The sequence below is a fragment of the Borostomias antarcticus genome, assembly GCF_949987555.1.
Source record: "Borostomias antarcticus genome assembly, chromosome: 22".
NCBI classification, from domain to species: domain Eukaryota; kingdom Metazoa; phylum Chordata; class Actinopteri; order Stomiiformes; family Stomiidae; genus Borostomias; species Borostomias antarcticus.
The window spans coordinates 17,870,294-17,897,712 of NC_140255.1; the positions used below are offsets into that span (position 1 = coordinate 17,870,294).

Sequence of the window (27,419 nt, forward strand, 5' to 3'; positions counted from 1 at the left end):
GACCCTCAGCCCTCTCTGTCTGTAGAATCCACTGTACTGTATACTGTAAACACTGTGGGGCTTTGGAAATGTTTTTATAGTTCATGAAGACTGATGGATATTACGGGTAGTATTGGGTTATTACTGAAAGACTAAAGGCTGGTAAAACCAAGTCTCATGTATACAGTATCTAAGAGGTCTTTTCAATGTTGTTTTTTGTTGCCTGTGAGCTAAGTTTATTCTGTTTTGCTATGTGATGTAACTCCAATGTTAACCCGTTATTGAGACTGTCAATAGCCTGTGATATTCATACACAATGAAAGATCAACTCAGACAAGTGATTTTTATGTGAAATGATTTTATAGATGGTTTACAAGTTTGATAATTTAAATTCATACATTTTCTCTCCTTCCCACAATTCTGTTTTATATTTGTTGAAACATTTTATTTATTAGTGAGAGCCTCTTATGTGTTCACTCAGTCGGTGTCTATTTAATTGGTGTCTTTTATTCTTGTTCTGTTTTTCAGTTCTTTTGACATCGTTAATTCCATGTAAATTATGCACGTTACTGACCATACACTGAATAACACTGTTTTGTAGCTTTTTAATAAATCTATTTTACCACAAATTAAATCTGTATTTAGTTATAAGTTTAGGTATGTATTTCTTTCTTTGAAATTCCTAGACTTATTGAATTACAATAAGTCTTCAACAGAGGAAGGAACGTAGAAAATATGTGGACACAGTATATATTGGACACGTACGCACCACAAACCTGACACTAAAATGTGAAGTATAAGCCTACTCAGCCAGAGCCTGTGCATATTGTTGCATAATGTCAGCAGAACTGATTGACTATCACCAATAGTACTGTAGTAACTACTACTATTAGTGATCAAATATTACTACCCAATTTCCTAATATGAAAAAATGCAACATATTACAAGGATGGCAGATTGTTGTTGTTTCTTCTCGTGCCGACAGAGGGCGCCATTTTGACATGACGAAGCATGAACCGGATCCGGAAACGACGTGTTCTCCTTGGATGATGTTGCTAGCGAGCCTGTAGCTACGGTGAGTGGGATGGGTCACAGAAACAGATAGTTAGATTAATATTCTGCTCCACTTATCTACCGGACCAGGAGGACTGAAGATGAAACGTGATGTCAGGATATTGTTATTGGGAGAACGTAAGTCAGTCCCTTGAGCTATCTAGGTAGCTAGCTTAGCTTCACTAGAGTTTATTATTATTATATTATTATATCTAACGAACTTGTATGGTCTGTGGCTAGCTGGTGAAGCCAAGTAACGTAGCTAACTGCAACAGTCGTTTGAGGCGTTTAATGTCAACGTTAGCTAACTTTAACTTTAAAACATTGTTGGTAAGATTTGTAAATGAGCTAATACTAGCACTAGCTAGCTAACCCAACCTAGCTAACTAGCCAGCATATGGAGAGCTACAGCTAACCTTACCGCCAACTAGATATAACATTTATATATAACATGTTCACTTTACATTGACAGCTGCAAATTTAAGCCATCCACTTTGAATGTGATGGTTTACTGCCAATAAAACTGAGTACATTGTTGCTTTCTAACATCTGGTTAGATGCTATGCTACCTGTCACCCAAGTTTCATGACCTGCTATCTACCTGTCACACAAGTTTCATGACCTGCTATCTACCTGTCACACAAGTTTCATGACCTGCTATCTACCTGTCACCCAAGTTTCATGACCTGCTATCTACCTGTCACCCAAGTTTCATGACCTGCTATCTAGCTACCAACATGAGCATTGAATGATATATGAAGGGATGTAAAGTTTTAAGAGCTCTTATCAGGGTTGTGCTCTTTGGTTAAACAAATACAAAAGGGCCGTGGGTAGTCCTGACTCCTGATGATAACACTAGACACTAGCTGGTTATTTGGAGATATGCCCGAACTGTTATTTATACTAGAAACATTGACCTACCAAAGACAACGAATTCACAACTCGAGATAGGTCAATAGATGTATTGTATTAGCCCCTGTTTTTAACCCAGTTCGGTCTCTTCTTATGTGTTAGAGGGATAAAGTGATATATATACCCCTTCTGTTTAGCATGGAGTCCCTTTTTGGGTGAGCCATTCTTCCCCCTGTGTTGGGCTGACTAATATTGTGTTGAATTACCCCCTCATCCCTCTGTTGGCTCGTTCTTTATAGCCAAGGTGGGGAAGACATCACTCATCATGTCTCTGGTGGGGGAGGAGTTTCCAGAACAAGTAAGTGTCTTTGTCAGGTAGCTCAAGTTTCCATATTCATCCTCTCTGTGGGTTTGCCGCCAGAGTGCAGATTGAAGTCTGACAGAGTAGGAGATGGAGCTATTCACTGACAAGCAACAGTGTATTGATAACTGATAGCATAAGCTGTCAGTGCTGTACAATCTGCTGGGTTTGGCACGTTGTGTTTTTCCCTATCTGTCAATTTCAATTCATTCTTGAAACCAATTGTTGACAGACTACGTAGATGACGCATTCTATTAATTTTTTATCTGTGTTGAGACTGACCAATGTGGCCTAATAGTTGTTCCTCATTCTCTCAGGTGCCCCTCAAGGCTGAGGAGATCACCATCCCTGCTGATGTCACACCAGAGAAGGTGCCCACCCACATAGTGGACTACTCAGGTGAGACTGTCTAGAAACTTCACACCTACTGTAGGGACTGCACTCAGTCTAGTGCTGCTCTGTGTGTGTGTGTGTGTGTGTGTGTGTGTGTGTGTGTGTGTGTGTGTGTGTGTGTGTGTGTGAGAGAGAGATAGAGAACCAGATGTGGCTCTGTCTTTATCTTAATTACTTATTACGTATAGATAATCGTAAAACTGAAAACTGACTCAACTGTGTTATGTGATGTTGCTCTGGCCCAGCAGAAAGTGAGCAGACAGATGATGTCCTGAGAGAGGAGATTGTCAAGGTAAAGCTGTCATGAATGACTGAATAAATACATAGGCCCACATTCTTACTGAGTTTGTCCTGCAGTAAAACCTATAACACCTCCTTGAGTAAAACATGGTGGCAAGTCATAACTCTCAATGGGTTGTGAGGTGGTGGGAAATCATGTGTTATGTGTGACGATGCTGCCCATGCCAACCAACCATGACCTCTTCATTCCATGCAGGCCAATGTGGTGTGTGTGGTGTATGATGTCACCAAAGAGGAAACGATAGACAAGGTACATGCTCTCTTATACTCAATGAGAAGCCTGGGCCTCATCGTTATTCCCATGCTCAATGTATAGGAATCTTTACCACAAGTTTTATAACATTTTTGGATGTGATTTTGACAACATCATGTGTTAGTATCATGTCACGCTACTCTCTCTTTGTTTTTTTTGTGTTTTTTTAGATTCGCACAAAATGGATCCCCCTCGTAAATGGTGAAGCGGAGAAGGGTAACAAGTATGTATCTGATGTGTGTGCGCGTGCTTGTGTGTGTGTGTGTGTGTGTTTGTGTGTGTGATGACCTCAGATTGATGTTATTAATGTCTGTACTGTAGATTATCATGTAGATATTAGCAAGTGCTCGTTCGTAATGTCAGCAGAAGTGAATTACCTACCAATAATGGTAATTACTATTAGTGACCATTATCAAATAGTATTACTGTCAACAATTCCAATGCTCTCCCGTGGAAATATGAGAATGTTATGACTGATGCGTGTGATGTCACAGGGTTCCGATTATTTTGGTGGGGAATAAGTCTGACCTTCGCTCTGGAAGCTCCATGGAGACCATCCTACCAATCATGAACCAGTTCTCTGAGATTGAGACATGTGTAGAGGTGAGGTCTGATTTCTGTTGATCACTCATTCACACACACACACACACACACACACACACACACACACACTCACTCAAGAACACTCGCCCTAACTTGTTTGATTCACTCACTCTCTGACTCACAAACCCTGTAACACCAATCATAATTTAATTTGTATTTACATTTGTCATTTAGCAGACACTTTTATCCACAGTGACTTACCATAAGTACATTCTTGCTTGAGTAAGTGAACTGATGACTGTATGTCTGTATGACTAACTGTCCCCAGTCATCGTCAGTATTAATGTTTCATACCTAACAACTAGTTCAAACGTTTCATCAATATCATTAAAATATCATTAAAATACTTGTCCTTCTCTGTTCTCCAGTGTTCTGCTAAGAACCTGAAGAATATCTCAGAACTATTCTACTATGCCCAGAAGGCTGTTCTCCACCCGACCGCCCCGCTCTACGACCCTGAGGACAAACAGGTCGGCCATTTAGGGGCCGTTGAGAGGACATTGGGGGGGACATTGGGAGGTACACTGGGATGACATTGGGGGGGACACTGGGAGAACATTGGGGTAACAATGGGCGGTGTCAGTGTCTTAAAGGAGGACCGCCATTGTGTAATGTTGAGATGTTGCTTGGTTGTTTTTTTACCAGTATATCAGTATCTGTGTTTGTTTCCTGGTCTTGTCTCCAGCTGAAGCCCATGTGTGTCCGTGCTCTCAGCCGAATCTTCTACATCTCTGACCAAGACAACGATAGTGTCCTTAGTGACACTGAACTGAACTGCTTTCAGGTGAGAGTCAAGTACCATTCATTCAACCATCCGTCGCTCCCAATCACACCAAGTAGTTTGTTTAAAACTTCCCACAATATCTGAGCCTCTGTCTTTGTGGGTTTGGCTCCTCAGAAAGCGTGTTTCGGGAACCCGCTGGCCCCGCAGGCTCTGGAGGACGTGAAGACGGTGGTGTGGAAGAACACCAGTGACGGAGTGCAGGACAACGGACTCACCCTCAACGGTCGCTAACAAAACGTTTGCAAAACGTCTGAGTTTAGGCTTATGTTCTAAAACAGGATGATAGATGGATAGTAGGAACTTTAATAATCCCCGTAGGAGGAAATGTGGGCGTTTCAGCAGTAGGAAATTACAGCAAAGTTTGGAAATGCAGAATATACTGTACAGGTGTATCAGAAAATTAGAATATTGTGAAAAAGTCCATTATTTTCCGTAATTTAATTAAAACAGTGAAACTAGCTATGCTAGCTAGCTACCTAGATAGCTCAGAGGACTGACTTACGTTCTCCCAATAACAATATCCTGACATCACGTTTCATCCTCAGTCCTCCTAGTCCGGTAGATAAGTGTAGACAGTTGTATCCAGTGTGACTTGTACGTAATGGTACGTAATGTGGGGCAGCTGTAGCTCAGTTGGTAGAGCGGGTCGTTCAGTGATCGAAGGGTCAGTGGTTCGAATCCCAGCTCCAACTGTCCACATGTCGAAGTGTCCTTGAGCAAGACACCTAACCCCAAATTTCTCCCAATGAGCAGGTTAGCACCTTGCATGGCAGCTACCGCCATTGGTGTGTGAATGTGTGTGTGAATGGGTGAATGAGAGGCCATTGTAAAGCGCTTTGAGTGCCGCTAAGGTGGAAAAGCGCTATATAAGTGCAGTCCATTTACCATTTACCATTTAATGATTGTACAGTATGATCAGTATGCTCATTTATACACTCAATACTTGGTGGGGGCTCCTTTTGCACAAATTATGGCATCAATGTGGAGCATGGCATGGACGCAATCAGCCTTGAAATATTTCACTACATGTGTAATGAATCTATAATATACGAAAGTTTCACTTTTTTATTTACGAAAAATAATGAACTTTCCACAATATTCTAGTGTTCTGAGATGCACCTGTACATTCATAGTAGCAAACAAGCATAAAAAGAACAAGGAATATATACATACATACATACATACATACATACATACATACATATCCATACATATCCATACATGTATGGATGTGGGATTTAACCTTTAAATTATAACCGTTTTTTGGGGGGGACGTCTGTACTAATGATAATGCTTGTTTATAGCATTTGGCTTGACTATTCAATAGTGTATAAATACTCTATAACCTATGCTCAATCCTCCCAGAGCAAAAAGGGTTTGTCTATCAAGTTTAATCATTGTGTGTACATAGTAGTAGTACATTGGCATTTCCTACGTTGAATGCAATTATTGTTAGTCGCTTTGGATAAAAGCGTCTGCTAAATGACTGTAATGTAATGTACATATGGGTGTATATATGTGGTGTCACGACTGAATAGGTTGCCCCTCTCCCTCTAGGTTTCCTGTTCCTCAACACATTATTCATCCAGAGGGGGCGACATGAGACAACGTGGACCATCCTGAGGAAGTTTGGCTACGATGACACTCTAGAGCTGACAGACGACTACCTGTACCCACAGTATGTTTGCTGGCCCGAGTCATCCAGTGTGACCGTGTCCTGGAAGGTCCTTCCTGTGTTTGGTGTTCTGTCCAGTATGTAGTTGTGGGTTAGTTTAGTTTTCAGGCCACACAATCAATGACTCAAGAAACAAAATAACACTATGGGCCCATATCGTGCGTCCGTGTTCAAGAAAGTGATGACATTACATAATTTATAGAGATTGGACCGATCCAGTATCGCAATCGGGCTCCGATGGAGATCAGGTATCGGCCTGACGTCGCTGATCCACCTACCGATGCAGATGAAGGGAAAGGGCTCTTGTACTCCATTCAATCAGTCAGAGGCTACAATTCCCGTTTCCCTCAGTCCAGCGTCTAGTTCACCAAACTAGCCTGCCTTTTCAGACCGCTCGCTTGTTTGCAAAAGGTGTGAAAACAAACATCGGAAAAAAGTTTAAAATGGATGTTTCTTTTTGCGAGGATGTTTCTCGAGTGAAAGAGAAAGTCTTGAGTTGCAAGCGCTGCTTGATTTGGTTATACTAGTCAGTGATGGAGGATTTCAAATAGCAAAAGTGCATATTTGGCAATCTTTCAGATTTAAACCGTGCTAATAGGGAACCTGATAACATTGAGGCAATGTGTACACTACAGCCGTTTCTCCCTTCCCTTACTCTTGTCGGGTCATAGTGAAATATGACACCATGTCTCTCTACTGAGGCTGAGGCCCAGTGTTGCAGGTTCGGAGTGAGTGACAGGAGAGCAGAGCAGACAGGGGGTCTCATCCCAAGCTTATATTTTACAAATCAGTTATTTTTATTTGATGAACGTGGGCATTGATATGTGAAAAGGAAAATATAGTAGGATTCAAGGATTCTTTCATTGTTAGGCCTCCATTCAATATACAAGTAGCCATATGGGAGTAAAATTATTGTTTTGGCTCCTCAATCTTGCAGCAACAACAGCAAGATATAAGATATTCTCACAATAAAAACAGTTCAATGCATTACAGTACAATACAGTAGAGAAAAAAATGATGATGTGTGCAAAGTGTATAAAGTGGTTGTTAATGATATGAATGAAAAAGACAGCTGGTATCGGATCAGTATCGGCAGATAACCAAATTCAGGAATCGGATCGGAACTGAAAAAAAGCGAATCGGTGCATCTTTAATAATTTATGATAATTTATGAGTTCAAAGAAGCATTAATCTCTCCTGGTGGGTGTGGGCGTGGTTGGGTATGGGCGTGGTTGGGTGTGTGTGGGCGTGGTTGGGTGTGTGTGCAACGCCCAGGTATTTATATGCCTGTTTGTTGTTTGTGTTGCCAGGCTACGGGTTCCGGTGGGCTGCTCTACGGAGCTCAACCATCTGGGACACCAGTTCCTCCAGAGGCTGTTTGACAAGTATGACGTGGTGAGGGGCCGTACCGACACACACACACACACGTGCGTGCGAAAAGTCAGAGAGTCAGTGGTTGATTTACAAAAACATTTCACGTTTCGGCAACAGCCTTCGTCAGCGTTGTGAAATTTCACAACACTGACGAAGGCTGTTCCCGAAACGCGTCCGTTTGTGCTGCGAGCATGAAAAAATAAAAACTTTGGAAAAATATGAAATCTACGTGTGCGGATCCCATTCATCATATTTCAAGGTTTGCCACAGGCAAGATCCTGCACCTATAGACTCTTAAGTGTCTATTATTATTATTTTCTATGAGTCGAGCGCGCCAGCCCTTTGTTGTTTAATGATTTACAAAAACAAAACTCTTGGTGGTCGACGCATCGTATGCAGGGAATACATTCCAGAATGAAAAAAGCCTCAATCATTTGTGTTCTTCCTGATGGTAACAACGTTGTTGGAGGAGGGAGATGCAGTTGTATTTGCTGTGTGAAAAACTAACCGTTGGTTGAACTCTCCCACCAGGATAAGGACTCGGCCCTCTCGCCCACAGAGCTCAAGCACCTCTTCCACTCCGACGTATTTCCCTACATGCCCTGGGGTCCAGAAGTGTACATGGCGGTCCCAACCACGGACGAGGGCTACATCTCATTTCACGGCTATATGTGTCAGTGGACGTAAGTGTTGATGTTGTACCCCGTTTTGTGTGAGAGCATGCACTTTGTGCATCTTTATTGTGTTGGCTCAGATGCTCGTTATCTGGTGTGTTTTTGTCTCGCGAGCATTTCAAAGCATGGATCAGTATGCGCCTGAATCAGTGAGGCTGTTCAGACCAGGAAGTGCTCATGTGTGGCTTTGCTTCCACCTGCGGGACCACAGGCTGTCTGCTTACGTTGACATCCACCGCTGTCTGGAGTACCTGGGACACCTGGGCTACCCCATCATCACTGAGCAGGAGTCACAGACTGCAGCCGTCACAGGTGTGTGCGTGTATGTATGTATGTATGTATGTATGTATGTGTGTGTGTGTGTGTGTGCAGTCCCGCCTGTGTGCTCAGGTCAAACCTTATTTTTAGAAGCCTAGCAAGCGGTAGCCCCTCTACAAAAATGCAGATATGTTTCCTACCTAGAACCCGTAATCCTAGTCCTGTAGTAAACCCTAATGACGGAACATGGCGACAGATTACCCCTCTAATCTGATCCTGTATACGGCCGACACTATTGAATTAATGTACTAATTAATGTTACCTCTATGAGGACACTCACAGGAAGAACGCCACCCTGAAGGTGTGTGTGTGTGGGGGGGGGGGGGGGGGGGGCGTGCGTGTGTGTCCGTCCGTCCATCCATCAGTATAATCTTTCACACTCACTTGACTTGACTGAGAGGACCATTAAATTAAATACTCCACCCCTGACCCCCACCCCTGATCAGAACCTGCCTTGGTCCAATTACCAAGTTAATCATCATTAACTTGTCTTATGCTATCCCTATCGAAAACTTGCATCCACGGGAGTCCTTGTGTTAGCCTGTGTGTGTGTGTGTGTGTGTGTGTGTGCGTGTGTGTGTGCATGCATGTGATTGTTTGTGTGTTGGGGGTAGACAGGGTGTGCCTGCATGTAGTATGGGGATTAGAGCGGGTGATGATGTAAGCGTCTCATGGCTGCTAATGCCCTCAGTCCCTCAGACTGTGGCCCAGCGCTGAGCTGCTTTAGATAACCCTGCTCTAAATGAGGGAGAGGGCCCAGAGCCCCTCACGTGAGGTACAGGCTATCGATGGGGATTGAGAATAATGGGATTGTTTTAATGTTTCACTGACAATGATTGGAATGTACAGGCTACAGTCAGTTCACTTACTCTTAGACAAATGTGCTTAATTGTAAGTCGCTTTGGATAAAGCGTCTGCTAAGTGACTAAAATGTAGTGATACTGTGTGTGTGTGTGTGTGTGTGTGTGTGTGTGTGTGTGTGTGTGTGTGTGTGCGTGTGCGTGTGTGTGTGTGTGCGCGTGCGCAGTGACACGGGAGAAGGAGGTGGACCTGGAGAAGGGCCAGACACAGCGGTCAGTGTTCCTGTGTAAGGTGATCGGACCGCGAGGGACGGGGAAATCTGCCTTCCTGCAGACCTTCCTTGGCCGGAGCTTAGCAGTATGACACCTTTGAATACTCTGTCTGTCTGTGTGTGTGTGAGAGAGAGAAATTAAAACATGTATACTGTACTTGTCCTACATCACACATTGTAAGATTATCTTAAAGATGAATCATTTATGAAAGACATAGTCATCAATAGAAAGGGAATTCAAATGGAAATCCTATGAATTTAAAATGTAACCTTTACTTTTGCTACCATCAAACATGATGGGGGTCAGAGGTCAAAGCTCTCATTGATCTTTGCTTGTCAGAGAGGAGAGCGCGCCCCCGGTGCCTTTTCCCTCCACGCCATCAACACTGTCCAAGTCAGCAACCAGGAAAAGTATCTTATCGTAAGTACCTTACCTCACGTGACTCCAACTCTGACCTTTCACCTTCGCCCTCTGATAACGGCCTAACCCCCCCTCCCCTCCCCCCAGCTCTACGAGGTTGATGTTGAGACGGAGTTCCTCAAGGCATCGGACGCGGCGTGTGACGTGGCCTGTCTCATGTATGACGCCAGCGACCCCCAGTCCTTCGACTACTGTGCCAGTATCTACAAGGTCAGTCCTTCGACTACTGTGCCAGTATCTACAAGGTCAGTCCTTCGACTACTGTGCCAGTATCTACAAGGAAAGTACAGCAGAACAAGTCACAGAACACCATCTATCCTCTTTTTTTCTTCTCTCTCCTGTATCTCATACGCATGCACACAGGGAAAAATAAACATGTTTACAAAGACACAAAACAAGACACGCACAGAAGCGTCTGCTAAATTACTAAAACGTAAAAATGTAAACGCAATCTGTCCTTGGTTATCTGTATATCAGAGCTTTTAAAAATGTCTCTCCCTCTCTTCCATATATGAATCCTTATCTTTCGTGTGCTTAGCAACACTACATGGACAGCAGCGTCCCGTGTGTGTTGGTGGCCTCCAAGGCAGACCTCCCCGAGGCCAAGCAGTGTCACGGGATGTCCCCGGCAGAGTTCTGCTACAAACACCGGCTGCCTCCGCCCCTGCCCTTCTCCAGCCTCTCCCTGGACTCCTCCAGCAGAAACATCTACACCAAACTGGCCTGGGCTGCCATGTTCCCGTACGTGAACACAGCCACAGCTCTCAGAAACACAACACACTGAACACACACACACATGCCTATCGCTGACTGGCTTTTATGGTTAGCACACTGTTCTGCTCATCAGTAGACGTCACTTATGGTATAGTCTTGCATAGCCAGACCTATATCCACACCTCGTTTACACTGGGCCAGCATTGGAGAAAGGTCTGGCTGGACTCATTACTATTGTCGGGGATACGGGGGGGAAACTGTATTTCTGTAAACCAGTCACAATCGTCTTGGGCTGAGCAGTTGCTAGGTTGTTGTGGTTTCACATAGTCTGGATTGAATCTGATCGGGACGGAAATCAGATCCATCGCCACTGATTGGGCAGTAATTAACTAATGACAAGGCAAACTGTCATTCTAATCATCAATTAGTAGACATCGCTTGTGGTATAAGGCGTCATCTATGATGAGATATCCAATTCATTGTGGACTTATAGTATTATTTTAGTCTGTTTTTGCTTGCTTCAGTACCACCTTGTATCTGTATATATCCAGGTGTACGTTAAATGACGTCTTTGATATTCATCAACACCTTCATATTGTCTACAGACACCTGAACGGCTCGGACATGAGCAACACCTCCTTCTGGCTGAGAGTGACATTAGGGGCGGCAGTGGTCACGGTCCTCGGGTTCGCCATCTACAGAGCCTTGGCCCGACAGAAATGACCGGGTCCACACACACAACCAGACTCCCCACCCCTGACCAGAACCCGCCTTGGTCCAGCTCTACTCCGATCTCCAAATCAACCTTTCAGACCAGCCCTACACACACCAACCCTCTCAACCAGATCATCTCTTTATTTCCCCCTAAAATGTCCTTCTGTACCCCAGCATCTCCGGCCCTCTGTTCCTCCTGGCCTCTCCACTTTGTCATGCCTTCTAACTCAGTTCTATAATTAAAATCCAAGACAAATGGACTAAGCTACTGACCATATGTTCCGTCCCTCGCTCCCTTCCTCTCTCGCTCCCTCCCTTGCTCTCCCTCTTTCGCTCCCTCCCTCTCTCCCTTCCTCTGGCGTCCCTCGCTCCTCTCTCTCCCTTCCTGCCCCCCTCGCTCGTTCCCTCCCACTCGTTCTCCCTGCCTACCGTTGTCAGATCCAGGCTGAGCAGGAGTTAGCCTCATGCATCGATGCGCTAAGAGCTGCTAGCCTGTTACCGGACCTTCCTACCACACCGGTGCTTTATCAAGAACCCAAGACACTAACATATTTATCCAACAGTGTTTTCACAAGAGGAGGATGGATAGATTGTTTTTGCATTATACAGTCTTTCCTAAGGAAAATAGAAGGATGCCAAAATTTGAATTGAGGGATTGATCCAACTTGGGACCTGGGTGATGTTGACAGCCAAAAGGGCAGCAGTTGGAACAGTCCGTTGGGAAGGGGGGTTGTGGGGGGGCGGCTGAGGGCATCAATGCATCCATCCCTCAACCCCAAGGCTCAGATCACCAGTGGAGCAGGGCCCTCGCTGCAAGCTGATGACCACACCAGCGGACATATCTGGGCAGCATGCAGGAAATCCCCCAGAGAGTCCCACAACAACCGTCTCTGACCAAGTTATATGGTCCACCTGGCCAAACAAAGAGAATTCCCTCTAGCAAGAAGTCAAAGACTCGTATTTTTCTTCTTTAGGCTTAGCTTCATTGAATGCAAGCAATAGAAATGCTAGATCTGGCTGTAAGGTTTTTTCTTTTCTATTGTAACAAGGTTGTTTTGCCCCCCAACAAGCAGCAGTAGTTGTGGCTTGTCAGATTAAAGGGGGGAATTTCATGAATTGTGCATGAAGCAAAAAGCTATTGTATTGGAAAGTTAAACGATACAATTGGCCATAATGAATTCATATTAGAACTAAATTCTGCCAAATGCATATTAAAATATCTGACTTTATTTTAATGAATGGCTTTATAGTGAAATCAACTCATTGAAATTGGGTTAATTATTTTCTTGTGAAATTAAATCTGACTAGATTGAGAGTGTGCATGCATATATGTATGTGCATATATGGTGGATATGAGAGTGTCAAGATTTTATTTTGTATCACTTAATTAGACCCTTGTTTTCTATTTTCAGAATGGGACAATCATTTATCTCATGTTGATTTGAGTGCGGGACCTACCACTTCCACAGCATAACGCTCTATGACTTGTTAGGCTGTGGACATTGACTGAAAGTGAAGATTAGACGCTTCTCAATAAAACTAGCAAGGACTGTTGGCTGTTCTGATGAACATGGCTGTGTTTCTGTCATAATGGACGTTTTTGCATGGTACCTGGGTTTGGCATGCTGTGAGGAGCATTTATTTTACATTGATTGCACACTTGTACAATTTGTTCATAAGTGTCCATAGACATATGTTCTTATTAGGTTCTTATATCAGAGTTTCTTGGTATGATTTTTTTTTTTGCCAAGTTGTTATCCATATTGCTTGGTCAGACAGCCTAACTGACACTTAATTTATTGCATATGCCCAATTACTGGATAAATGTAAGCATTTCACAGGTACTGAAGACTTTCTGAAACAGGACTCGACTGTCAATTCGACCCCCACCATGTAAGCAAGTAGACACGTCATTTTAAACGGGGCAACAAAAGCAATCAGTGTTCGTCCAAGTGGAAGATGAGTGACTAGAAGCCCGTGTGTAATTGTGGCGTTTCTTCAGGCATCCCATAGGGCTACAGGCTCTTCTGTGCGGACGGGTGGTCAGAGAGGAGAGGGTGTTCTGCAGAGCCGCCACAAGGGGGTGAAGTCAAGTGCATTTAAGGTAAGAGACGGGGTGGAAAGTAGGCTAAGCAGACGGTCATAATCTGGAACACGGGGAGAGGCTTGAGTTTGGTGTGGCCTATAGGTGGAGCGTTCAGATCATTTAAAACATTCACATTTAATGTTACCACTGTCTTTGTCATTGGCTCATTGTATTGCTTTGGTCCAAAATCAAGCGAAATGGCATAGCCCGTATGCCTAATGGTACAATAAACCTTTATGGCATTACAGTGGTTTGTGTATGTTGTGGCAGTATGTTGTCCATGTGTGTATGTTGTGGCCCCGTCGGGAATTCAACCTCGATCTGTAGTGCTGCAGACTATATGCCTTACCAAGTAGTCAATCTTTGAATGCACCCACATATTTTGCCATATGTCCCATTCTCTCCACGATGTAATTTCAGCTAAAGGAAACCGTTATATTTTATTTTAAGGCCGGGTATTCAATGTCCCAGAAGGCTATAGTTTCCGTCCACTCACTTCACTCCACGCTCACTTCCCTCCACATTTGCCATATTTGGATTTACTTGGAGAGATGGCACAGGCTGGCGCACGGACCATTCAGCCAAATTTCATGCACCAGTCCGTCCAACAGTTCACTGTTGTCTCTGGCAGGTTAATCAAGAATATTTTCTATTCACAGAAGCCCTTGTAGTGGGGCGTGGATTATCGTTCATTATTCTAGAGACCTCCTAATGCATGCATTCAAACCCGTAACGGAAATGGCGTGTTTACGCACGCCTGAAATGTGCGCAATGAGTACTGAAAACATATTTAAAAGATGATAAAAGTTTATTGAATTACAGTATAAACAGTTTCAAAGGTGATCCAATGCAGTCAGTGTTTCATTATCTTACAAATAGATTGAATGAATGGAGCGTGGTAGTGTTTCTTTGCTAAATGTAGCATAAACAGATCACATTTAGAGCCTTTACGCCTCACTTGAAATTCTTGCTGACGTCCACAGTCCTATAGATATTGTAAGGCCCAACAATGCGCGCTGTTGAAACGTGTATTTTCAGAATGACCTCGTGCACTGACAACAATAACTAGTCATTTGTTTCCAATAGCCTAATCAATAAAAGTTCGAAATGTGTGTCACATACATTTTCTAACGGATATAACTACCGGAGAGGAATAAATAGTAACGATGAATGCTGCCACATAAAATGCTTTAAAATTCCGACCCTCTTTTTCTCAGCATCAAAGCTAGTGCAATGGAGTGGGGAACAATTGGTAAAACGTTAGAGTAGGTTGGGATGGGACCATACAAAAATAATACATATACGAAAACATTTCCAAAAAGTATTTACAGTGACTTTATGCAATCAAGTCTCTCTGATATGTTCATTTACTTCTTCTTTGCTGCTTTCTTGGCTGTTTTCTTGGGCTTGGGCTTCGTAGCTTTGGCTTTAATAGGTTTAGTTGCCTTGGGCTTGATGATGGGCTTTGCCTTCTTCACTGCTTTCTTGGGCTTTGGTGCCGCTTTCTTCTTCTCTGGAGTTTTCTTCACTTTCTTAGCTGCTGGTTTTGCTTTCTTGACTTTTACTGGTGTTTTGACCACCTTCTTGGGCTTGGCAACCTTCTTGGGCTTGGCGACGGGCTTCTTTGCTTTCACTACAACCTTGGGTTTAGATACCTTTTTAATGTCTTCAGCTTTGACCAGTTTGAAGGAGCCCGATGCACCGATGCCTTTGGTGTGGCGCAGGACCCCGGACTTCACCAGTCTCTTCAGTGACAGCTTGGTCTGGAAGTCAGCATTCTCCCCCACCTTGTAATGGGCCTTGATGTACTTCTGGATAGCCTGACGGGACGCGCCTCCGCGACTTTTGTCAGCTTGGATGGCCGCCTGGATCATTTCAGAGTATTTAGGATGAGAAGTTGCCTTCTTGACGGTTTTCGTCTTCTTAGCCTTCGGGGCTGGAGCTGCCGCCGTCTCTGCCATGTTGACTTTGTGTGAGTTCTCAGAAAAGCGAAAACAAACGGTCTCTGCTCAAACAGGGTATTCCTCGTTCAAGTCTGCACAGCTGTCAAATTACAGCCTAGTATTTCCACAAGTGTTGAATAGGCTGTTGATGAAAGTCCAATGAGCAAGTGAGTAAAACTTGCTCTTTTGTAATTAGATAAATGATCTGTGTTTGCCCACACACAGTGACGTGTAAAATTTGAATCCCTATGAATGTATCTTATTCCACAAGCGCTACTCTGAGTCTATGAAGCCTACGTGCGGACGTGATTGAGAACACCAACTGCCAGCAGCTGATCTAGCAGGCTCCATGGAACTAGCCTGGTCCCGTTTGTGCTTCTTCATCCTCGAAATCTCTACAAATATTCAAAGTCTGGCGTCGCATAGGTCTACAAAACCGCATGACTTGAAAGTAGACACTTAGGGCTTTGCGCACACCTTATGGTTCTCATATAATTCGCTGACCGATTAACTTTTATTTCACGAAAACCTACTCGTAGTGCTGCGCGCTGTGATCAATTTTGCAGAATTCGGGTTAAATTAACCCAAACAGACGGAACCGAACATACAAATGGCTAATGCATATTGAAAATGAATCTATACTTTAATGAATCCACGTTGGTTGAATGATGCAAAAGGTTGTTTTTGCTTTTAATACACCGATATAGTTTTCTAACTAACACAGCCCAGCCATTGACTTTGAGTGACGTGGTTGAGATTATTTACTGTTAAACCTCCAATAAATTAAATGTCGGAGTATTTGCGATATTGGCGAAACACGCATTGTTAACGTCGATTTTGGTAGGTTGTAGTGAGATGTATGCGTGTCCTTTCTTAAACGCTTAAAGGCAGAATTGGGAATAACAAAGTGGCACTATGCGAGTCGTCACAGAGCTTCATTGTCAGGAAAGTTGCCAACACCTCAAAGACCATGGTGTTTTGATAAGAGCCCATGAACTCTGTCAACATATTGATCAGATAATCGTAAGCATCTGATATTTGGCAGGTATCAAGTGCAAGTGCGACTATTGTTTATACAAAACTAAAGCTGTCCTCCAGTATAGGGCACATTGATGGCATTCTTTTGTTCTGTGGCTTGTGGAGGAGAGTCGACTGAACGACATGTTTAATTAACGAGCGGTTCATCTCATTTTTCAGTGACTATGTCAAAATAGTTACTCAGAAGTCGAGCGTAACTTATTAGAGGAGGGAAAGTGGAATTGTGTTGTTGTTTTTCAGATTTTGATTTCATATATTTATCATGCAAACGCCATCTTGGATCCCTTGTGAAAGTCACACTACTTTTTTTCTGTAAACTTATTTTCCCCAATTAGACGATGGGATAATTATATGACATTAATTACGTGACATTATCTTAATTTAGATTATTTTGAATTATCCAAGCTTTACGTGCATATTTTGTAGTTGGCACACAATATATCGTATGTCTAGTCTAGTCTAGCCTATATGCACCTTACTTGTAACAAGTGATCCCCTATTTTGACTTGACCAGTAGTTAAGTCACATCAGGTATGATGTAATGCAAATTATTTTCCATTCTTCAAACCCTTGTTTGCGCGTGCCACACACTTAAGCTCTCTAGTGACAGAACAGGTCCAGTCTCTCCCTCCCTCTCTTCTCTCTCCTTCTCTCCCAGCTCTCTGTGGGCTGTGTAAGTCAGTGTAGAGAGGGGTCGGTGAGTGAGTGAGTGCGCACCAGCTCATGAATGTGTGAGTGAGGGAATGAGTGAATTAATGCGTTGAATGAAACGAACACGCACGTAGGTTACAGTAGGCGTTGGGTAACAGCCCAGTTAATAAGTAAACAACATTTCAGTTGTTTAATCAAAAAACGAAGAGATTGCTGGCATCAACCTATATCGGATCTATTTGTTTCAATGACGTATTTCGACGATGTATGTCGAGTGGCTCATTGTTGTCAGAGCACTTGAGTCTGAAGGGGATGTGTAGGCTCAGCTCTGTCCGTGGGTTTGGTGCTGAAAACAGCACCCTAGACTCCCCTCTCCCCGTTAGACCACTCCCTAGATCCACCGACAGAGGGACGTGTCTTCAACAATGGGCGGCCCGTCGTTTGGTCAACATTTCTAAGCGATTGCATCAACATAATGATCTTTAATGGTGCCAAACTTTTACTACTCTGATCCTATTTAGTCTTTTTTGTGTATGGCCTTCCCGTTATAGCCGTATTCAGGGTCATATTTATGATCATAGGATCCCGCTGCTTGTGTCTGATCTCATCGGCCTAATGTCAACCATTTGACACGGCAGTTATTGTATCATACGTCTGATTTTTGTAAAGTAAGCCTATTTATTTAAAGGTGCGTGGTGTGATTTTGAATAATAAAAAAAAAAGAATGTTTTTCTACAGCGTCTACTTTGCTGTTTTATGGTATTATAATGACGATCAATAAAAGTAAAAACAATATATGCCGGTTGTAAGGATAACTAATAAAGCTAACAACATACTTTAAAAAGTATTATTCTTATTATCACTATTACTACAACAATGATGATAAATTATTATTAGCAGTCGTATTATTATTATTGTTATTGTTATTATTATTATTATTATTGTTATTATTATTATTATTACTATTGCTATTTTAGATAGATAGATAGATAGATAGATAGATAGATAGATGCATAGATAGATAGATATATAGATACTTTAATGATCCCCCTAGGAGGAAATTTTGCATTAACTATTATAATAACTATTCTTATCACTATGAGTACTATTCACATGATAAGAGTATTACTCAGCATTTCCACATGACCACTTGTCATACATTAATATTAGTATCATGTGTATTACAGTATATGACATAGTGCTTGCCTGTTCTAAAAATAAAACTCTTAAGGGGTAGGTGAGTGAGGTCTAGGAATTATATTGCACATATGCACTTGAGTTCATACCCAGCTATGGCATAGCGTCAGAAATACTTAAGTATTAAAGTTACAACATCTAAATTTATCTTGTGCCAACTTGTAACTTTAGCTTTTTAAACCCTCACAAGACCTGGCCGCCACAGCCACAAAGCATTGTGGGTCATCTGCCATGCTGCTACACCATGACTCTGTGTTTATCCTGCACTGTTGCTGGGGGAGCCCTTGTGCTATAGGGGGGTCCAGATCAAACACAGCAGATTCTCACCATCCAGAAACATTCCATCTGCGAGCATAGAACTAGATGTTAGGTATGATTCTTTTATCTAGTCTTTATAATTGTTATATTATAGGAGATGATGTGTACATTCTGTGGATGATGCTCAGAGGACTTGCATATTAAAAAGAAGCACAATAAAACAAGAAGTAACTTATACATAATAAAAATCGAAACATGTTTACACAATTGAAGTGAAGTATGAGGTATCGTACATTCAGTTGCAGCCACACTTTTTTGAAGGGTGCCATGTGGAACCATTTGTAACAATACAAGAACACTCTGGAAAAAGATTACATAGAACCCTACGGTTTCAAATAGAGCCATTTTCAGCTCCATAAGCTGCTGTTTGGAACTGTAAGGCTTGTTTTCAGTGTGTTCTTTTATTGTTACAAACGGTTCTGTTATCTCCCTTTGTTTCGAGCAAATAATATTGGTGATCATCAGAAAGTCTAATTTCATGCATTTGAATAATGCAGTGTTTTAATGTACTTTTATATTCTGGGAGCCATCATGTGCTCACATGCTTGTTCAAGTGTCTGTTCAGTTTGACAGTTGCAACAACACATGGGTGTATCTGAGCAGGTGCGGCCAAACAAGTGGTCTGCTGACTGCTGCACAGCCATCAAGCGCACACACATGCACACACACACACACACACACACACACACACACACACACACACACACACACACACACACACACACACTCTCTCTCACTCTCTCTCACACACACACACAAACACTCTCTCTCTGCCCCCCCAGCTCTGCTCCAGCCAACAGAAGCAGTTTGTCCCACACACCAAACTTTAGTGACTAAAGGCTCTCTTTGTGAATGTCTTACTCCTGCCACCCTCCACCCCCTCCCCCCAAGCTCAGTATTTCGAGCAGGTAACTACAGTATTTCACCCCCCACCCCCCCCCCCCCCCAAGCTCAGTATTTCGAGCAGGTAACTACAGTATTTCACCCCCCACCCCCCCCCCCAAGCTCAGTATTTCGAGCAGGTAACTACAGTATTTCACCCCCCACCCCCTCCCCCCAAGCTCAGTATTTCGAGCAGGTAACTACAGTCTTTCACCCCCCACCCCCTCCACCCAAGCTCAGTATTTCACCCCCCACCCCCTCCCCCCAAGCTCAGTATTTCGAGCAGGTAACTACAGTATTTCCAAAGTTTCAGCTGTCAAACCACCTCACCCGCCCTCTGGCTCATTGCTCAGAATCACCTGTGTGCTGTCACTCAAGCCAACAGACATCTTCTGATCCAGGCTATTAATGGCCTCTGATGCATAGCAGTGCAGTAACAATGTACTATATCCTGAGAATTACTTTTGCCATGCAAGATTAGAGAAAGGAATTTTGTGAAAACGTACATACATGATATGTATGCATCCATGTCCATCAATAATTATGTACATACATGATATGTATGCATCCATGTCCATCAATAATTACGTACATACATGATATGTATGCATCCATGTCCATCAATAATTATGCCTCAAGATAATTATTTCCTCCAATTGATTGACGGGGGAATTCTGGAAGGGCTGTTGTTATTTTAGTAACTCTTTTTACACCTTGTTATTTAAAAATATGTATCAAGGAAATACTTGAAAAAGCAGCAATTACCTTGTAATTATAGTCACCACCAGAGGGCAGAAGCATCTAAAGATCGAATATTAAATATATATTTACCTAAATAGTAAACAAGGTTTGCACTCTAAAGGTTTGACCTCAACTGGACAGGTTTTCCGCCTGATTTGAAACTCTTTTAAACCTAGATTTCTATTTTTCATCTGTGAGGCCAACAATAAAGAAGGTAAATGTTCCAGATGCACATTGCTAGCATGGCTTTATTTCAGTTAAGCAGAAAGGCAAGTTGGCTGTGGCGTATGTCCAGGTTAGGTGCCACTGTACAGTTTGGGTGTTTCCACATTCCTGCACAGTTCTGTGGTTAGCCTCTGTGGGCGGTTGCCAGGGGAGACCTGTTGTTGTTGATGTAGCTGCAGCTTCAGACACTAGAGGGCGCTCCACGCTTCCCCACCTCTGCTATAATGACAGACTGTTTGCCTGTGTCTATATACCTTTAAATCTGCCCACTCACAATGGAGTGTAAGGAGTTCTGTCTGGTCATCAGGCAAACATACTGTAACTCAACACCAAAATGTCAGATTTTAAACAGTTCACTTTGGATCCATTATGGACCTGAGCATATGAGATGCAGCAGAGCAATGCACATCTCACAGCTAGATGCGGATGATAGCAAAATTCAACAACAATATTTTCGTAGGCTTCTATTCTTCCTCTCTCTCTCCTTTCTCTCTCTTACACAACTTTTTTTTCTGCAACATCTACTTTCTCTCCCTCCCTCTGACCCTGGAGATTGAATAAAATAGAGCAGTTTGGACTAAAACTGTGTCATTCAGTGACCTGATTCATTCTGCTGTTCTCATTGTGCGGGTGGTTCCCTCTATTGCACTACGGCTAGACATCTGCAGGCAGAAGGGTCAGTCCTCCTCTATCTTCATTCTTGTCATTCACTTATGAACATCGCACCCCAGAGACCCAAAACTACCGAGAAACCCCTCTCATGTCATGTGGTACCTGGGTCGTTTATATACGGGTGCTCCAGGCCTGCATTAGTATCTGTCTGTTTCTCTCTCTCTCTCTCTCTCTCTCTCCCCCCCCCCTCTCTCTCTTTCCTCTGTGTCTGTCTCTCTCCCCCCTCTCAGTTCCCGAGGTCTTGCAGGGAGTAAATCTTATGTAAGGTAATCAGTGTGTGTTGGTGTCTTTGTTCAGTCCATGCTCTTCCAGCCCTAGAGAGAGTAGAGTCAGGAGGAGAGCCGTGTCACAGATCAGCACATTATCCATACTAATACTAGTTATGATACCCATTAGAGCAATCAGTAATTGGCCATTTAGTCCATTAGATGCCTGTCACCCCCTCAGAATCCGAGATACTGGTATTGGAATGGGGAAATGTATTTTGCTCATGAGCCTTAAGTCCCAACTGAATGGTAGTCAATGGGCAGTTATTCCCTGTGCTTGCCTTATAACAACAATAATCGACTCCAAACTGCTCAAAAGCAGATTGCTAGATTCTGTAGGCCAAGAGGAATCCAATGATGTCCACTTCTTGACATTTGGTCGATTTTACTGACCGCTACATCGACCAGAAGACATTTTCACTTTCTGATCACTAATGTTGTTAGCATAAGTGAATGGAGTAGAAGATAGGCACAGTTAGCATCATGGCTAAGCCCTTCTAAATGAGTGCTTGGTTTGTACAGGGTGGACAATAGAACACAGTATTTTATGTTAAAATGAGCCAAATTGTAAATTAATTAACTATCTGGACCCGTAACTGTGTGTCCGGGAGCTGTGCGGATACCTGTGCCAAATATGAATGCTATCAGGCTGACGGTGTCTGAGGAAAATGCAAACATACCAGATACACAGATACAGAGACTTCTTCTTTATTGGGTAGAATAGGATAGAGAAACTCACTGTAAAATAAAAATAAAAATACTGCTCCAGAGCTATAACTATGCCAGAATGACCATGGTTTAGGTGATAGGTGGCACTACAGTAACCAATTCAAAACACAGATTTCAAAACGCTGGCATTTCCTAGCTAATTTCAATGCAACAAGATGTCAAGATTCTTTCAAGGACACACAAGTCTGGTGTACAGCTCAGATCGGGCCCAAAAAAGCAAGCCTGAGCCCCGTCCCGGGCCTGTTCCATTGGTTGCATTCATGGGCTTGAGCCCGGTTTAAACCTGACATTTTCTTAATACTGTAAGTTTGCTGTTTATAACTGAACAAATTCCAAGATATTTGAATGACAAAAATCTGTTCATAATTTCAGTACGTGCGTTATCTTACTGAATCGCCTTGGCTACTTTCTTCTCATCATCTTCCAAACCTTGATTGGGTTGATGGGGTTGTTCTTTTTAACGGTGTATATCTACGCCTACTTCCTCTCACAAGAACAGTTACACAGTATTGACGCAACACAGAAGCAAAAAACAAGGTTTAGCCTACACTGCAGTACAATTAACTTGACCTTTACCATCACTTTACCATCTAACTTTACCATCACTTTACCAGCTAACTTTACCATCTAACTTTACCATCTAACTTTACCATCTAACTTTACCATCTAACTTTACCATCACTTTACCATCTAACTTTACCATCTAACTTTACCATCACTTTACCATCTAACTTTACCATCACTTTACCATCTAACTTTACCATCTAACTTTACCATCTAGCTTTACCATCTAACTTTACCATCTAACTTTACCATCTAACTTTACCATCTAACTTTACCATCTAACTTTACCATCTAACTTTACCATCTAGCTTTACCATCTAACTTTACCATCTAACTTTACCATCTAACTTTACCATCACTTTACCATCTAACTTTACCTCCCATCAGTCCTCCCCACAGCCTCTCCTGACCATCCGTCCTAACAATCAGAATGAGTCTGAATCACATCAGAGAACTTGAATTGCAGGCAGATTTGTTACATAATGGTGGCAACAGCAACAAATAAAGTACAACAAACACACAGAATCTTATCCCACAGCAGCTTGAATCAAATAATTGTCAGTGTGCTATCAAACAATTTTCATTGTGCTATCTGAGAATAATCAGGGATTTCTATGTTATAACGGATAAATAAGAAGTAAATAAAATGATCCATATTGGATAAAGTAGGATTCAATAGAATTATAGTAGTTATTCGCTCATCATTACCTTCAATAAATAGTTTCATGCTGCTGGCTCCCTTTCCCCTGGAGAAGGCTGTGCACAGCTGGCCATGAGCAAACACTATCTGAGGCAGGTAGACGCCAACTTGCTCATTCTCTTTCCCTTGATCTTTGTTGATAGTAACTGAGAAAGTCAGTCTGTGGGAACTGCCGCCTGACAAATATGAAGGGAAACTCATCATTTTGGTTATGGTGAGGAATTCTTGGTTGGAAGACCATTGTTTGTCCCCACACTCAACGACATGGAGCTCCTACACTCAGTTTGATCTCATGGTCAGGCACTCCAGAGGGCGTCAATGAGTTAAGGAACTCGACAGGCAGTGTGTCCTCATGGTTGTCTTCCAAAATTGAGTCAGCTGAAAAGTAAGACTTTCTCTTCTCCAGCGAACTCAGCCGAGCACTGCCTGTCGTGCAGTACGTTTTGTTATAAAAGTCAAAATACATAGTTGAAGATGTGTATTGTGATTTTTTGAATAAACATTTATTGCATTGAGACTGATGCATACTCTCACACACATACAAAGAAGCACCTGCTGTAAGGACCTAGGGGTGATTAAACCTGGAGGGAGAGTCCACACTGCTGGTCCAATTAAGGCATGTTTCCCTCTGAAAGGCCTCATTATTCTCTCTCTCTCTTTTTAGACGTGTTTTCTTCTGAAAGGTCCTCGTTATTCTCTCTCTCTCCCCTCTCTCTCTCCATCTCTCTTGGTGTCCATACACGGGCTAACATGCTGTGTAACCCGTACAGGTGCGCACATGCGGTCAGTCCCAGACAGCGTATGAATAGCTCTGTCCTCATTCTCTGTTTCCTGACTAGCACATGATGCTTATTTTAGTCCCAGCGGAGAACCTTGGCGGGTCCTTTCATCATCAGTGTTCTCTCTATCGTTCCGTCTGTTGTTGTCTGTCCCGGTCTGACAGCAGATCCTCAAAGCGACTGCAGGGTCTCCAGGGACCGGGTGGGACTTCCAGGCTGTCAATCACTGTCTCAGTGACAGTCTTCTGCTGCTCACTTTGGGGTGCCCCCATTGTTCAACTAGTAGTCGTTGTTCTGCCCTCGTCATTGAGTCCCCTTCCTTCACTAGACACAGATAACTCCTTCCACACATACTGCAGGATGACGGGTTTATTGGGAACCACCGTTTTGTACAGCATGAAAATGGGTAAAACTGAAATAAGAAAGAAATACAATAAACATTCTGAGTACTTTTGAAACATACTGTCTATAAACTTGTGTAACAGATCACACATAGGCTAGGCTATGAATATCAATGCCTGAATAGCTAGCTCGGCTTACAGTAACTTTTTTTTTTTTTTATTCATTTTATTTCATGTTTTAAAAGAAGAAAAATAACAATCAATAATTTACAATCCAGTGCTGGGAGGGAAGGGAAGCCCAGAGGGTTTATACACAGCCCACTCCCATCTGAACATGAACATTAATGGCAAATCAGAGGGTAGGGGAAATTAAAAAAAGACAATGTTAAACAATAATACAGTTTTGGAATAGAAATTTAAAACGAGAGAGAAATGAATATATAGTATAAATTGAGATAGTCAACAGAAGCAGTTAGAGCTCATAGCATTATGAAAAGCTGGAGGTCAGAGGTCAGGACATGATGAGAACTTTTGAAGCTCGATCTTAAAGGTGTCTAAGGAGGAGTGAGACTTTAATGACAGAGGCAGGTTATTCCGAAATTTAGGACCTTTAAAAGTGATGCAATGTTGGTGTTTGGATGTTCGACAGAGCGGAAGATGAAGATCATTTCTTCTTCTGGTTGGGTAATGGTGAATAGCAGAAGAAAGGGTAAAAGAGTAAAAAGACCGTGAAGAGAAACAGGCAGATCATGTTTACACTTAAGATATTTGAAAATGAAAATACATATTTGGAATGCATTTAGTTTATCTACAGGCAAAATTGAGTACTTCTTGAAGAGAGGGGCAGAAGGTTCTTGTGAGTTTGAGTGAGAAATTAATCTCAAAAATGTCTTCTGTATGAGTAGCTTAGAAAGATAGGAACACAGACAATATTACAATAATTGAGATAAGGAAACATTGGACAACAAACTGTGCTGCAAATAGCCTATTTAACTAATATAGCCACCACACAAACATTGACTATACGTATTAAAAAGTTTCCTTTTACTTAGACGATTCTTCTATAAATGATTGCAAGGAAGAATGAACTAATGCTTGACGGGAAGTTATTGCTCACGACCTACTTTCTAACAGAGGCAAGGAAAAAACACAAGTCCAACTACGGTGCTCACAAACAATACTAAAAACCAATGTCGCCCCCTAGTGGCTTCAAAACGAACTGAAGTCAGAACAGTTGTCACTTCTGTAACGGTCACTATTATAACCTCCTTCATGGCAGTGGACCCCTCTAAGGTTGAAGAAGAAGAGGAACCTGGCTAGTATAGTGTGCGTGCGTGTGCCATGATAATGATGGTGGTGTTCTGTGTCAGTCATGGAGGCATGATTAGCAGTTTCTGCTAATTTCCTCATCAAGAGAACGCACAGTCAGCCGGTGCTTACAGTGCATACAGTTTGAGCCCACCCTAGGGACCCCCCCCCCATACACACACAAACACACACACACACACACACACACACACCACACCACCCAGAATGGTCCACCTCAACTCTCTGATCAGAATCAGTAACAGAATTTGTTTTATTGCCAGTGTAGTTTTTCAACTTACTAAGAATTTGCTTTCGGCCGTGGTGCATAACATGGAGACAACATTGGACAGGGTGCAGGGACAGGTCAGGTCAGTGCAAATGCAGGACAGTGCAAATAGTGAGTACAAAATATTAGTGCAAAATCAGATGAGATTAAAAAAAATACAAAGTGTAGTGCGGTCAGTGTATATACAGTGAGTGTGCAGAGTGTAATGTGTACAGTATGCGAGTGTGTGTATGTGTATATGGTGTGTGCGGCGTGATATGTGAGTGCGGTTATTATATGAGACCTTATTTGAATATAGACTCTAACCAACCAATCTCTAACTAACCAATTACTCCACTTTGGGCAGAGAGGGTTGTGTATCAGGCCAGTGATTCAGTAATGAGGAGGCCTGGGCTTTGATATGAAGGCATTCTGAGAGGGAATGTTTTACAAGCCTCTGTGTTTACCAGAGTGAGCAGAGCAATCAAGGGACACAGAGACAGACAGAAAGAGAGAGAGAGCTGCTGCTGGTCACCAAGCCAGAGCCCTGAGACGGAGCTGGCTGAGGATCTGAGAGGGGGGGGGGGGTCCTGACCGGTCGCACACTGATGACCTCATACGATAACTCCCGGGCCTGCTCTGTATGACACGTGGTTGTAGAGTGTGGTCATGGCAGCCTGACCTCAATGTGGTATGGTATGAGTTGTGAACAGAAAAGAAGTCAGACACACAAAAAATATCCTCTTGCACATTTTTTGTATCAGTATTTCACTGTTTCGGTAAAAGACCTTTGTCAAGATAGCATGAGATGGTAGGAGACTAGCTCACTTTATGGAATAGGATTTAGGACAGTTTTAAGCCTCCTGTTATCCTTAAGATAGGTGGTCATGATGAACGCACACAGAATAGTGTGTCTCCTTGCAGGACATCTCAGTCGCTCTCTCTCTTCTCTCTCCATCTCTCCACCTCTTTCCTCCTCTCTCTGCCCCCCCCCCCCCCCCCCACCTCCTCACCCTATATAGAGGTCTGGTAATAACACTTTCCCCTCTCCTCTCTCCCCCACACAGGCTATATTAACACCAGTCACCATTCATCAGTCTGATGCCCTGACCCTGAGTTCTGGTCTCCCCCATCATTCACTCTGCATGACTTTAACATGCAAAGGGCTTTTGTG

At 42.8% G+C, this 27,419-nt stretch overlaps 3 protein-coding genes across 3 annotated transcripts in view; 1 reads left to right on the forward strand and 2 right to left on the reverse strand.

Annotated features, from left to right (window-relative positions):
* Positions 1–27,419, reverse strand: part of anks3 (ankyrin repeat and sterile alpha motif domain containing 3) — a 204,546-nt gene that overhangs the window by 107,193 nt on the left and 69,934 nt on the right. The gene's annotated exons all lie outside the window — the stretch shown is intronic.
* On the forward strand, positions 1,050–12,951 carry rhot2 (ras homolog family member T2). Its single transcript, XM_084456698.1, has 19 exons — positions 1,050–1,170; positions 2,184–2,242; positions 2,563–2,644; positions 2,887–2,930; positions 3,135–3,188; positions 3,362–3,414; positions 3,686–3,794; positions 4,163–4,264; positions 4,480–4,578; positions 4,693–4,801; positions 6,136–6,256; positions 7,564–7,648; positions 8,159–8,310; positions 8,513–8,613; positions 9,647–9,777; positions 10,032–10,112; positions 10,200–10,322; positions 10,651–10,853; positions 11,432–12,951. Exons 1-19 carry the CDS (start codon positions 1,134–1,136, stop codon positions 11,547–11,549), a joined length of 1,863 nt encoding a protein of 620 aa, XP_084312824.1. The 5' UTR covers positions 1,050–1,133; the 3' UTR covers positions 11,550–12,951.
* h1-0 (H1.0 linker histone) lies at positions 14,471–15,806 on the reverse strand. The gene has a single exon (XM_084455809.1). The coding sequence runs from the start codon at positions 15,585–15,587 to the stop codon at positions 14,994–14,996; it is 594 nt and encodes a 197-aa protein (XP_084311935.1). The 5' UTR covers positions 15,588–15,806; the 3' UTR covers positions 14,471–14,993.